Source organism: Larus michahellis, chromosome 9, assembly GCF_964199755.1.
Source record: "Larus michahellis chromosome 9, bLarMic1.1, whole genome shotgun sequence".
Classification (NCBI taxonomy): domain Eukaryota; kingdom Metazoa; phylum Chordata; class Aves; order Charadriiformes; family Laridae; genus Larus; species Larus michahellis.
In genome coordinates this window covers 37,523,923-37,536,830 of record NC_133904.1, presented here as the reverse complement: position 1 = coordinate 37,536,830, position 12,908 = coordinate 37,523,923, and the positions used below count along the sequence as shown (strand labels likewise).

Here is a 12,908-nt window from a genome sequence, read left to right as displayed (position 1 = left end):
TTAATGAGATGCTGCCCAGCTAGCAATTTAATGCCCCATCATATGTGGCAGATGATAGACTACAAATAGATTCTAGGAGCAGTTAAGAGAATATAATGGATCACAATTCAGGGAAGGCTCATTCTGATAATTTTCTGGATTTGTCAATTTAAACACCAGTACAAAATTCTAGCTGAAGATTGTGAATAGCAAGAACTTAATTTGATAAGAACGATGTGGGAATTTACAGGGTCCCTTACTCTTCCTTACTAGGTCATTGTAGAATATTTTAAAATCTTGATAGGTACCACAACACTTACAGCCTCATGAACAGAAAAAAGCCAAACAGTTCACTGCCAAAGAGCACTTGAAGCAAAACCAGTCAATCTAGAAGCATTTCGGTTTGTATACTAAATACTGTACAGAGATATTAAAAAAAAAAAGAAAAAGTTCCTGACCCCAAATGCCAATTACATATTAAGAGTGGGATTTCTGTGATTTAATTTAAGCTGTCAAAAAAGTAAGCATCTAGCATAACCTATTTGGCTGTGCTCCCTCATAATCAGTGGAGAGAGACAGACATCTCCAGGGAAAAATTCTTCTCAATCTGGGTGACTGGATGAATCACCCTCTGGGGACAGCATGTTTCCAACAGCTGTAAAGGGTATCTAGATGATTCCCTTGCCAACTGAAGTTTAGATTAGCTGGAAAAACAGACCAGATTTGGGGCACATCAGTCCTTCTTTTGATCTGAAAACAAAAAAGGAGTTCACGTTCCCAGCATCTTACCGATTAATCTAATAGCATTAGTTGGTCAAATAAAGCACACTACCTTAAAAACTTTCTTTCCTATGTATTAGACCATCATAGATAAAACTCTGCCATCAACTAGATGCCAAAGTGTTAGATCTAAAGTTGAATGGGATGAATCTCATCCCAGGACACAAGAAGAATGGCATCAGATGAGTTATGTGCTTGAAATGCTTCTTCCTCATCACTGATTAAAAAAGGATTCTAGATCAGACATTGATATACCCATCTTACAAACGTATGTAATTGTCAGGCCAGATGAATCCTACCAAAAATTGATGGGTGGGTGACATTTATTCTCCAGTAAGTGCAACGACCGCACTCCAGTCCCAGCTGAACAGCAAGCTGACTTGTGCACTCATGTCCCTCCACCATTGTATACTGACTCCTGCTCACAGGTTTTGGTCAGGGAACAGCTGTTTTCCTCAGACAATGAAACTCTCTGGAGAAAATCAAATAAAACCCCTTTCTATGATGCTGCATGAATACTCTTTTATAAATGGAAATGCCACTAAGACAGACATTTAGGGAAAAGCTCCAGTCAAATCTACCAGCCATTAGGCCATGTCGGGAATGTTGTAACAGCCTCGTGAAAGATCCTGCTTAGTCTCTTTCATACAGTGGCTCTTAATAATGAGCATATAATAAATGTACAGTCTGGAGGAATTTACTATACAGTATCGAATTGGATTTATATAGTCATAAACTTCTACAGCACTGCTTCTATGATTTACAACAGCCTCAACTAATTATGAAGCTGAGATGTAAAAGGCAAATGTTACCAGACTGGTTGTACAGTGATACTATACAAATGCACATTTGCCACAGCAATTTTGAATTGCTTGTTAACAGAGAACCATTGCAAATAACCATATATTTTAGCCTGCTCTTACGAAAAGCAGAAGCCTACAAAGTTTGTGGGTTGGGGTTTTATTGTGGTGGAGTTTAGAGATAAGGGAAGGAGCAGGGAGCAGATAGTCCATGGACCCCAACAATGAAACTTCTGCGACTTTGTGCATGGATTGTAGGGGACTGGACTTGGTAGCTTACCTGATCCCTTCCCAAATCTATACTTTTGATTTCCTAAAAAGAAACCACTGCAGGAAATACTGTAACTTACAGCAGGACAAGCCCCTCATGACCTAAATGATGTAGAAGGATCTTTCTTCACAGAAGTTTTACAGCACAGACATTTAATTTTCCTTTTACTTGGGATATTAAATAACTATTTCAGAAAGGACTGTATGTCATTAATAGAAATTACCTGGGCATCTTGGGCAGCACAGCTGTGGTACATGCACAGGGGAAGGACAGTGTAGACTTGGGCATCTTATTCTGCTGCACAATACATTTCCATTCTGCAGGTGGAACATAATACAATACTTTAATGAAAGGGGCTGTCTCACCAATTTCCATGCTCTATTCTGCATCTAGATATTTTAAAAACAAATGCCTTTTTACAACATTCTAATTTCACTCACACTAGGGTAAGCCCAGAGTACTTTCAATGCTTCTGAATTTATGCTGGAGGTCAGAATGTAGCAGAAATCTATTCAAATGTTAAAATCAGAGGAAGTGCCTAAAAATGGATTGCAACCATCTTCATTTCTGTTCTTGTTTTGAGCAGATTATGTTTAGGAATTGCATTTCCAAAACTAAGACACAGATAATGAATAGTAGGTCTCTCAGATATCCTCCAGTGAGGGTTAGTTCAAGACCGCAAGAGACAATAGCGTCTGTAATTGTTCCTGAAAACTGTGGAGAGTCTTTTGTTTTCATTTTATGGGTTCCCCAGTAGACAAAAAACACAAGTTGGTAAGTAGCCATTTTTCTAAGAAATACGAGCAAGTCTTGGGAATGGTGTTCATTATTCATGTCATTAACATAATATTCTATTTGACCACATCTAAGTTTGATTTATAATTAAAACACAGGGAATTTTCATTCTCCAGTGTCTAGTGTCTGTAAACAGAAAAAGACTATCCATTTCAAATTCCCGTTTCCCATCTATAATTCATCCTCCTCATTTAGCTCTGAGTTGCTCATGTTTATAGCAAGAAAGATCTTTCAGCATGAACACTGATACTATGCTATGACTGTAGTTTTGTGTGGTGTCGGGAATAAACCCACTTCATTTTCATATGCCTTCTGGAGCACTGAAATGTTTCCAGTGGAGGTGCAGACTTCCTTAGATAGCATATGTGTAGGCTTTTCTAGCCATCTCTTTCTAAATAATCCATTGATTCCTAAATATCTGCAGACCACAGGCTGGAATCATACTGTTACATCATTACTAGCCATGAACTACATTTGTGCATCTGCTTTGGAAAAAGACACTAAAAATTATATCACCATCTGTTTCCAATGATGATTGAAATTAAATATACTGATTTTATAAAGGAGGAGCAAATTTTAGGCTGTAGGCTCTTTCTGGGATAGGGACTATCAATGGTCTGCACAGCTCCTTCCCAGTAGACCATCATCCGAGAACCTGTAAAGCACTACTGTAGAAGAAAAGCTGGCACTGCCTGCTGGCCTGGCTCCACGTTGCTTACTTGACCTGTTCCATGGCCTCACTCCCTTTTTATTATTAGTCCCGTGAAACCTCCTGAGGTGAACGTAAACTCTCTGTGCGTGATCAGCTGTGATAAAAATTCTGCAGGCCTACTTCGCTCCTCAGTGCTGCCTGCAGTACTCCACTGTTCGCAGCAGGACAGAACTATTTTAACTGATCTTGTGCTTGGTAAGACTGATTTTATGCTTCGATTCGCAGTGATCCTTGGGAGACCAAGCCCTACTGACTTCAGTAAGACTAAAGCTCCTGCAGGTCTCTGTGAGTCAGGGCCACGGTTAGCATTTCTGCATTGGATACCCAAAGAGTAACAGTGCATCTCCCCTCCTGAGCTGTGTTAGCAGTGCTAGGCGTGGAGAGCATTCATTTTAGCCCCTGAAGTCTGCAGATCTGACTATGAACACAAGCAAAAAGCTGATGCATTTTAAAGAGTAAAATAATGATCTGACAAGTGGTGAGTGCTCCAATTTACTTGACGGTAACAGTCAACGGTCTCCACTGTGTATCGGGGGAGGAAAGAGGTGTTGTAAAAGAAAGGGGATCAAGGCGAGAACACTGAATTATGTTTTGCTTTATTCTGGTTTAAGTATGTCGATTATAACTTGTAAAAATACAATACTACATACACACAAAACCAGGAAGGCTTCTTTTTTTTAATCCCAGGCTGAATAATTTGGCCTCTGTTTAGTTAATTTGTCTCACCTTTTTCTTAAACATTAGAAGCGTGTGTGTTGAGGGGGTGGGTGGACAGACTGTTGTTTAGAGATCTTGGTTTGTTGCCTGGCTGATATAGCTTGTTTTGTGCTGATATAGTTTGTTTTGTGCAGAGATCATATGGACCATGACGTCTGAGGCCACAAGAAATTTTGGTCACACTCATGATGAAGACCCCTGGGGATTTTTTTGCTTTTCTCTGCAGTGAGAGGAAGTAGGTTGCTGGTTGAGACTTTGTAGGACATATCCATTGCCTAACTGACTTACTGCCCGGGAATCATAAGTGCCTTACACTTAGGTCTCTCCTGTTTGCTGTCTGTAGCACACTTCGGTTTCATTTTTTATGCTGTAATATTTGGTTTAAGGTCTGTGCTTGTGCTGTGTCATGGCAGGTCTTCTAATGCCTTATCTACCCTTAATTTTGTTAAAATTATAAATTATTGAGAGTTTCCTGATGATCTGGAGCTTTTACTGTAGGTCAGTGTTCTGAGGGCACTTCTTTTGGCCAGGACGAACTCAAATGAATGGCTGGATGCTGCAGTTGTCTTTTGGAGTCTTCCTTACAGGCAACAAGAGACACATCCCAGAGATCCCTCAGCATCCTTGCAGCTGAAATAACCCCAAGTTACATTTTGCACCCTCACGGTACAACAAAGATAAAACAGAGCAAAGAAGGAAGTGGAGTCCAGAAGCACTTCTGAGCTTCATGTACTGATAATTACCACAAGTAGTTTCCTTCTTTACCAGCCTCATTGCCCTGAACTGTCACTCTGATCTTCCATGCCCATGTGCGAAGGAAAGAAATAAAATATACTCCATTTGTTGGACTCTCACAGTGCATAGGTATGCCTGGATCACAGCAGTGCTGTTCTCTAGAGGAGCATTCCGTGCACTTTCCCAACCCTCCAGACTGTCTTATCATCTTCCTAAAAGCAATTTAATGAGTGTTTTACACACATGGACTCTGAGCAAGTTTTCAACTTTGCATATAGATCAGCAAAAGTAAGTGGAAACTCTTTTTGCTATAACCAGGGAGTTTTCCTTTTCTTCCTATTACATTGCTTTTTCTCTTACAGATGCACAGATCTGAGATGCAGCCAAGCTTGTAGGACTACTGTTTGTGCATCTCTGCACTGAATTGTAGTAGCAGATCCCTCAGAGCAAATGCTGCACAGGGGCCCAATATTTTACACTTGCAGGGGGGAAAATAGCCAAGAAAACTTTATTCTGCATTAAATACAGCAGACAAAACTCTGCATCTGGAGTGCCTCATGTGTTAGTGATTAAGATCCCTTATTGTTTAGTCATTTTAAAGTACTCCAAGGGACATATTCTGCCCTCATTTTCCTGCCCCCTCTCCCCTGCCCTGCTGTATATGACATACTTAGGGGATCTGTGACTGCTGTGTCTTCAAATCAGGCATCAGCTGACGGGAGCCAAGGACCTGTCCTTTCACATCCTACCCCATTCTCTCTGCTCCCCATATCCTGTTTTCATTTTTCAGCATCTCATTCTTCTTTCATAGATTATTACAAATGGTGATATCCAAGCCTGTTCCTTCAGCACTTTAGGGCAGCAAATGCTTTGAAATGCCTCTGAAGATGTGGGCATTGTACATAGATCAAAACACTACCAAATTCAGGTTCAGCATAATGGTCCAGAATGATGGAACTGCAAGGATTGTATCATTAGGTAGTGGGGTCCAGTTATTCCAGATGTAATGCTCAGCACTGACAAAGCTTCTGGCTAGTTAAGGAGCTGTTTTGTCTACCCCATGCAAGTATTTTTTGCCAGTATTGGCCTTCTCTGTAAATGTTTTCCCTTCGCTGGGATCACCTGCCTCTACTTCCTGCAGCATGATCGGGACCCACTAGTGAAAACAGGTCTGGGCTTTGTCAAATTGTAGATACAACATAAAGGATTCTAGTCAATTAAGCAAGGAGAAGTTGTAGGATCAATAACTCAGCAGTCCTACCTCTGAGCAAAGACAATTAACGCAGTAAACAAGGCCATAGGGTTCTAGATAAGGATGCCATCTTTCTCCTACACGATACTTCTTATCTTGAAACACACAGTATGTATCGGAATCTGTAAAACAGTAAAGAATGGAAAGAGCTATGAATGAATGTTCCCACTGCGTGCCTATTAAGTGTTTTTAGGTGTGCAGTGTTTTCTGTAAACTATTTTTTCTTTCCCTGCAGAACCACACAACAGAAATGCCCTTAATTTCATGTGCTCTTGTTTCTAACCTCCCAAACCAAAATAAATGACATGGCCTCCCATCTTTCCAAAACTGCAGCTCCTGAAATAGCTGACAAAATGTCTTTCATACAGGGTAAGTTTATCCTTTCACCTGCAAAAACACAGGCTAAGATCCCATCTAGGTAACAAAATTAAAGTGCTTGATTGCTCAGACAGATTTATAGGAAACAAAACCTTTTCACTGCAAAACCAAAGTAATTGGCTCAGCTCAGGAAAATTCCAGGTTGTACAGCAACGAGATTTTGAACAAGGGGACAGCAGAAGGAAGATAAATGCACTGTATTTACACTGCATGTTCAGTATCTCCATATTTTAACAACCTAATAAAAAAGAAGTTTGTCCTACTATTTCGGAACAATTTGTGCTGACTTACATATGCATCAGCATTCAAAATATTTTAATATCTTTCTTCTCATTAAGCACTTCTCATCTTGCAGATGCAGTTTTGCAGGTATCCATGTACTTATCAGACATTACTGCCCTATCTCTCCCTTTGTGGTCACATTGTGGTTTCACATTGAAAACTCAAATCTCTTCAACAAAAGGGTGTTTCTTATGTGTTTCCGCAAGAAGTCCTTCCTGTTATCTTAATGATGTCCAAGTTCAGCTTAATTCATCACCCTTGGTATAGATGATACTTCAAGGTATCAAACAAAATACCTGTCTTCCAAATGCTAACCAAGCAAGGGACGTTCTTCACATTTACTGGGCTAAAAGAAGGTAGCAAGAGGTAGGGATTACTAGTAGCAACTGCGGAGTGATCTGCTTTCACTTCACACAAAAGCATGACAAATGCAATGCGGGATCTGCAAAAAACCTGATGGCTGAAGTGGAGTTTGATAATTTCTCATACTGTGCTTTCTTTGAGCAGGGATACCTGCACATTGTTTTCTTGTGAGTAAGTTCAGCAGAGAAGGCAGCCTTTTTGGAACTCACTCTCTTTTTCTTTTTTTTTTTTTTTTTTTTTTTTTTACCTACCTCCTTAGAAGCACAAACTGCGGATACCGAGGCTGAAAAATTTAACTACTTCTGAAGGGCAAACAATGTCCTTTCTAAGAAGGCCAAAACTCAGCCTATGCAGGTGGGGAGAACATTCCAGAGAGCTAGTAACACGGCTGTAGCAGCCAATAACTCCTAGACTTACTTGGGTAGTTATTCCTCCTTGCCATGCTTTCTGAAATGTGTTAACATCTCCCACAGATGACAGGCTTCCTAGAAATATTCCCTTTGTTTTGTTTGTATTCTTTTCAATTCTTCTCATCAAGTTTTTGACAGTGCTTAGACTCTTAATTTTCTCAAAGGATGTGTCTAATCCAGTTCATATGAGGTTGTTTTTGGAACACAACAGAACAGTCTTGGACGAATTTTACACTAGCTGAAAACTTCAACACAATAGTCTTACACACAGGACAAAATCCAGATAATCCGTCAGATGTTTACAGAGGTCACTAAAATGGAATTAAGCACTCTCTTGATTCAGGATATTTGAAATAAAACAGATTCTCCAATTGATGTGTTATGTTCTTTATGATGCAATGAAACCTGTACAGCTTCAGGAAAACGTGCCCCAAACGCGGGTGTGACCTGATTCTACTAAATGTAGGATTAGAAGGAGGAAGAATATTAGGAGGTTTTGAATGCAGTTCCACAGTTTAGGACATTCTTGTTTGAAGGTCTTTTCTGAATCACATTTGTCAAACAGAAGGAAAACATCAAATTTGGGTGAATGTGACAGCTTTGTTTGAAGACTACTTACGTTTTACTTGTTCTAGTTTACCTCCATCTATGAAAAGGAGACAGAGCACACCAAACAAGATAAAATGAAAATCCTCCAATATCCACTTTTTTCTCATCTTTATTGACAAAAGGAAAAGAAAGAGCCTCCAAAGTAGAGAATGTTGAGCTGTTGAGAAGAAAAGATTAAATTAATTAAAGTCCTGTAAGATACTAAAATTTTCTGACATGATTTCATCCAACACACAGAAATACTAAACTGCCAGGACAAAAAAATGGGTCTATATCATGGATCTTCATTTCATGAAAACAACTTTGGCTTCATATCATTTAATTTTTGGAAAAGGGGCCACATTCCCATTCATGAAAGCTGAAAACTGGATATTACTTCTAATAAAGTCCTTATTTTATTTCAAAGCAGAGAAATCTGGCAAGTAAGCAATCTAAATTCTTAAAGTTCTCTTTAACAAGAAACTAGTTTGGGAGATTTTCTTGTAGAGCAGCTCTTTTGGATCTAACATAGGAGATACAGGTGTCAGTTGTAACATGTTTGCTTCATCCTAAAATGAACGGTGGGTATACCCGGTGTATTGGCTCTGCACTATGGAAATCCACGCTTAGGGCGAAATGCTGGCCGTGTTGCAGTCCATGGGAGTTTTCCGCTCTGCATCTAACAGGCTTCCACCACTATTCCATTCACCCCTCCTCCCCTCTCCCAACTACTATTGTTCTGGGATTGTGTATAATTAATTTTTCTAGAGTTAACCCTTCCGTTGCCTTGACATCGGAAAGTAGAATGGGGGAATGACATGTCATCTTCATTCTTGTAAATCGTTAATGTCAAAATCTTGCATAAGGAGCAATGCTTAATGTATTCTTCTCTCTGTGCTGCAGAGACGGCATTGCACTTGCTGCATGTGCCACTCTGTTTACCTTTTTCTGGCTTTTAAAAGGTGAATTGTTTTATAACGTAAAAAACAAGGGAGAAAGTAATTAACTAAAGTAGAATTTATTTATTATTGATAACCAACCTAAGATTCTAAATTGAGAAATATATTGATGCTTTACTGTTTATCAGAATTCATTGCAAAAGTATTATCTTCCCAGAGCACACTTGTCCATCATTTACAATGTTGGAAAGATTTGGGTCTGATTTTAAGAGACTTGATGTGGATTCACAATTAGTTTCACAAAAGTTAAAAAAAAAAAGAAAAAAGATTCACTGTTGGAAAAATAAGCAATCAGCTTTGTAAGCTAATGATGCCGTGAACCAGGAGTTCTGTGCATCTTCCAGGGGTGATGCAATCCTGTGCAATCCCCTGTGCGCCTGGCGCTGCAATAAAGAATACCTGCTTAATAGTCACCAGGCTATTGAGTCTTAACTTTGGCATTCACGGCATCACTAATTTGACCCCTTCAGATTTCATGTAAATAATAGGATTGTACATGAATATGTTTCATCTCACAGAAAACCAAAGCAGAAATAATAATTTATATATGGATATTCAAAATCAAATGGTGGGTAAGTTAGAGAAATTAGCTAAACAATACGTTAACAAGCACTTAAACAGAAAAACTTCCTATTAAGACTGGTGATATCTTGGATACTGTAACAACGGGTGGGTGATCTGATTGTACCAGAGTGATTTTATTGCCTTTACTCTTTAAGGGTTCTCTGCATTCCCAAACCACAATCGAAATGGACATCTTCCTTAACTAATCCAATCTTTGCCACTACTGTCTCTCTCCTCAGTAAGGTCATTCAAAATAATGCAAACTGCATATGAAAACATTAAAAAAATAACGCAATCTTAAAAGCATACTTCCTATGCAGTAACAAAATACAATTTTCCATTTATTTTGCAAGCTGACAATAATATTCCAATTTCAGAAGAGAAGTTTAAGTCATTTTTGCCTTTCAACGTTGTTCAAATCACATAGGACATTTTAAACCCAAACAATTCTTTAAAAACTTGTTTAAAATTAAAACCTTGTTGTTTAGTCCCACGACATCATGCATGCATTGAAAACAACAGTAGCACATCACTGGGACTAGCAGAAATGTGAATGTTTAAATGTTTTGGCCTTCTTGGGGGTTGCTTAAGCAAACAATATTTATAAATGGAGCACAATTATCCTTTGTACAGCCCTTTACCTGTTAGCTAGATCGGTTAGTTTGGATAGAAAAGCTCAGAAATCCATCCATTTTACATGTCAGGTCTTCAAAAGGAAGAACATTTTAAAACTTGGACTGCTTACACTCAGAAATGCTGCACGGTAATGTGAAATGGAGGAGTTAATAACAGAAATGGGATGGGGACTTTTGATGTCTTTCTTAATTCTCTTTAATTTCTGCATTGTTGTTACTCCAAATATAAACACATACTTTTCACTATTAGCACACTCCCTTTATTTCCCCAAAGGGCAATGTCCTAAAAATATTCCTGGATTGAAATAATCTCAGTTAGAATTAACCTGTTAATTATTGGTGTGTTTTCTGCTTAGCAGAAACAATGAAAGCTATCCACTTCTTACATGAATTACTCACTGAAATAAGGCATATGGGTCTATTTTTAACGCCTCGCCCTCCAAGGAGCCCGGGTTTAGTAACTACAAGCGGCAGAGTCCGGCCTCGCCACGTTTTACGATTAATGCAAAATAAATAAAAAAAAGGGCAGGACTGAGACTATCTGGAAGACGCTGTACAACAAGCGGTGCTACCAGAGGCAGCAGCCGGGGGTCCTGCCGGCGGGGCCGGGAGCGGGGCCGGGAGCGAAGCCCACCCTGCAGGAGGGGCCGGCGTTCCCCTCCATCACACGGAGCGGGGGCCGCATCTCCCTCCGCTCTCCCCGAGGCTTTGATTCCCGCAAGCCTTGCTGCAAGCCTGCACTTTTACCGTCGGGGGGGTGTTTTTAAGTAGGCGAGTCTCCAAGTGAGCCGTGGCCAGAGGCTCCTGGCTCTCGCCGCTCTAAGACAACACTCGTTCCCTGGGCGCCGAGCCCGGGCAGCGCCCCGCAGCCCCGCCCGGGGCCGGCAGGGAAGGTTCGGTCGTGGGCTGCCGTCGGGGGAGTCCCGGTCCCACTCTGGGGCCCCGGGAGCGGAGCCGCAGCGCGCACGGCGGGGCCCGACCAGGTGCCGGCGGTGCCACCGAGGGGGCGGCAGGACGTCGGCCGGCCCCTGCCCTCTGCTGAGCGAAGTAAGCCAGACTGGAAGCAGGGGAGGCGCCCCGTATCCCAGCCCCCGCGGCAGGGTCCGCGCCCGCGGGCGCAGCTCCGGGCAGCAGGACCGCGCCTTGCCCGGGGTCTTGCCTAGGAAAGAAAAGCTCACAAACCTGGGGCAGGGCTGGAGGCCGCTCCGCTCAGCCGCGGGCCCTGGAGACCGCCTGCGAATAGCGGCTTCGGCTGGGAGAGCCGCGCCGCTCCGCTCTCTCCGCTCCGCCGGGCTACGGGAGGGCTCCGGCCAGGCGGCTCCGCTTCCCAGTCACGTTGCCATAATCTTTACCCGCGGCTCGGCCGAGCTTTTAGGTCTCCCCTTTGCTCCCGCAGTGGCAGTGGTGAGGGAGCAAGCAGGGGTCCGACGGGTCCCCCGATCCCCGACAGATGGACGGGAGCGGCGGGGGAGGAATCCGCTAAGCCCGAGCTCCGGGGACGCTGCGGGGCGGGCGCTCTGGAAGGTCCCGGGCTGCCCGGCCGGGGACACCTGCCACCGCCTCCTGCCCCAGCGGGGAGCGCAGCGAGGCCCCGCGGCCGGAGGATGCTCGGCGACGGGTCCTGCCCCGCAGCCCCGCCGGCTCTGGAGCGGCGGCGGGAGGAGGAGTGGAGCGGTCCGCCTCCCGCCCCGGCCCCCTCCTCTCCCGCGCCCCGCTCCCGCCGCCCGGCACACCAGCGTGACTGACACGGCCTGGGGTGGAGTTTGCTCCGCTATGGGGAGCCGGGGTGGGCGGGGGCGACGGGGGTCTCCAGCTCGGGGGTCCGGCGCCCGCCCTCCCGTCTCCCCTCCTGCTGTGCTGGAACCACCTGCGGGCCGCCGGGACCCGCGGCCGGGCGGGTGCGACCTTGCCCCGGTGCCTTCAAACAGAGCTGCGGGCTGTGTGAACGCAGCCCGCTCCGGACATAGCTCCCTCCTCGGTCACCGAGCCCCACGGGCGGTTTTCTTAGAGAGGACTCTACACCGACATGGCTCTTTAATGGGCTTTTCACACGCGGGGTGCCCTCCAGAGCAGACCCGATGGAGTTAGCGTCCACTGGGATTTGTCAGACACCCTCTGCTGATACCCTCTGGTCTGATTTATTGTGTTAGAAGGTTTCAAGGTCACATTGAGATTCTGGTGGAACTAAATTAAACCCATGACTCATGACATTATATGCTTGGTCAAACATTCTTTTTCTGTCTTGTTGTAGCCCCTGTAACTAATAAGAAGAGATCAGTGAACCCTTGACAAATGATCTGAGAAAAGGGGTGAGGTATGAAAAGACATCATGTGGAGAAACAAATTACAACCTATTTCCCCTAGTTTGGGACCAGGGTGTTTAGGGAGCACTGCTGGGAGGTCATACACCTCCCAGGCTTGGTAGATATTTTCAGAAGGTTGAAAATCAAGCAGAACTTTCATTTCTTCCATTGTATCTCAGCTGGACAAAATATTGAAAATACAGTGTATGGTGAAACCTCATATTAGCATGAGGAAAGAATAGTTGACTTGCTAAGGGTTTTGCAGTGTGACTTCATGAGTAACCAGGGCTGTGTGTTAGTAAAATGTGACTTTGTATCTCTTGACAATGAAAAAGGAAAAGAGAAAGAAACTGCATTCTGGAGCTAAGCATTTTGAAAACACTGC

The 12,908-nt window shown here is 43.1% G+C and overlaps 1 protein-coding gene across 3 annotated transcripts in view; it reads right to left on the bottom strand.

Annotated features, from left to right (window-relative positions):
• Positions 1-11,933, bottom strand: part of CHRDL1 (chordin like 1) — a 44,570-nt gene extending 32,637 nt beyond the window's left edge. For all 3 annotated transcript variants that reach the window (XM_074601395.1, XM_074601396.1, XM_074601397.1), the window contains exons 1-4: positions 11,403-11,933; positions 8,094-8,240; positions 6,051-6,163; positions 2,054-2,147 (exon numbers count right to left, since the gene is read on the bottom strand). In XM_074601395.1, coding sequence (XP_074457496.1) covers positions 2,054-2,147; positions 6,051-6,163; positions 8,094-8,190 — 304 coding nt within the window. In that variant the 5' untranslated portion in view covers positions 8,191-8,240; positions 11,403-11,933. The remainder of the gene's footprint in view (positions 1-2,053; positions 2,148-6,050; positions 6,164-8,093; positions 8,241-11,402) is intronic.
• Positions 11,934-12,908: the final 975 nt, after the last annotated feature.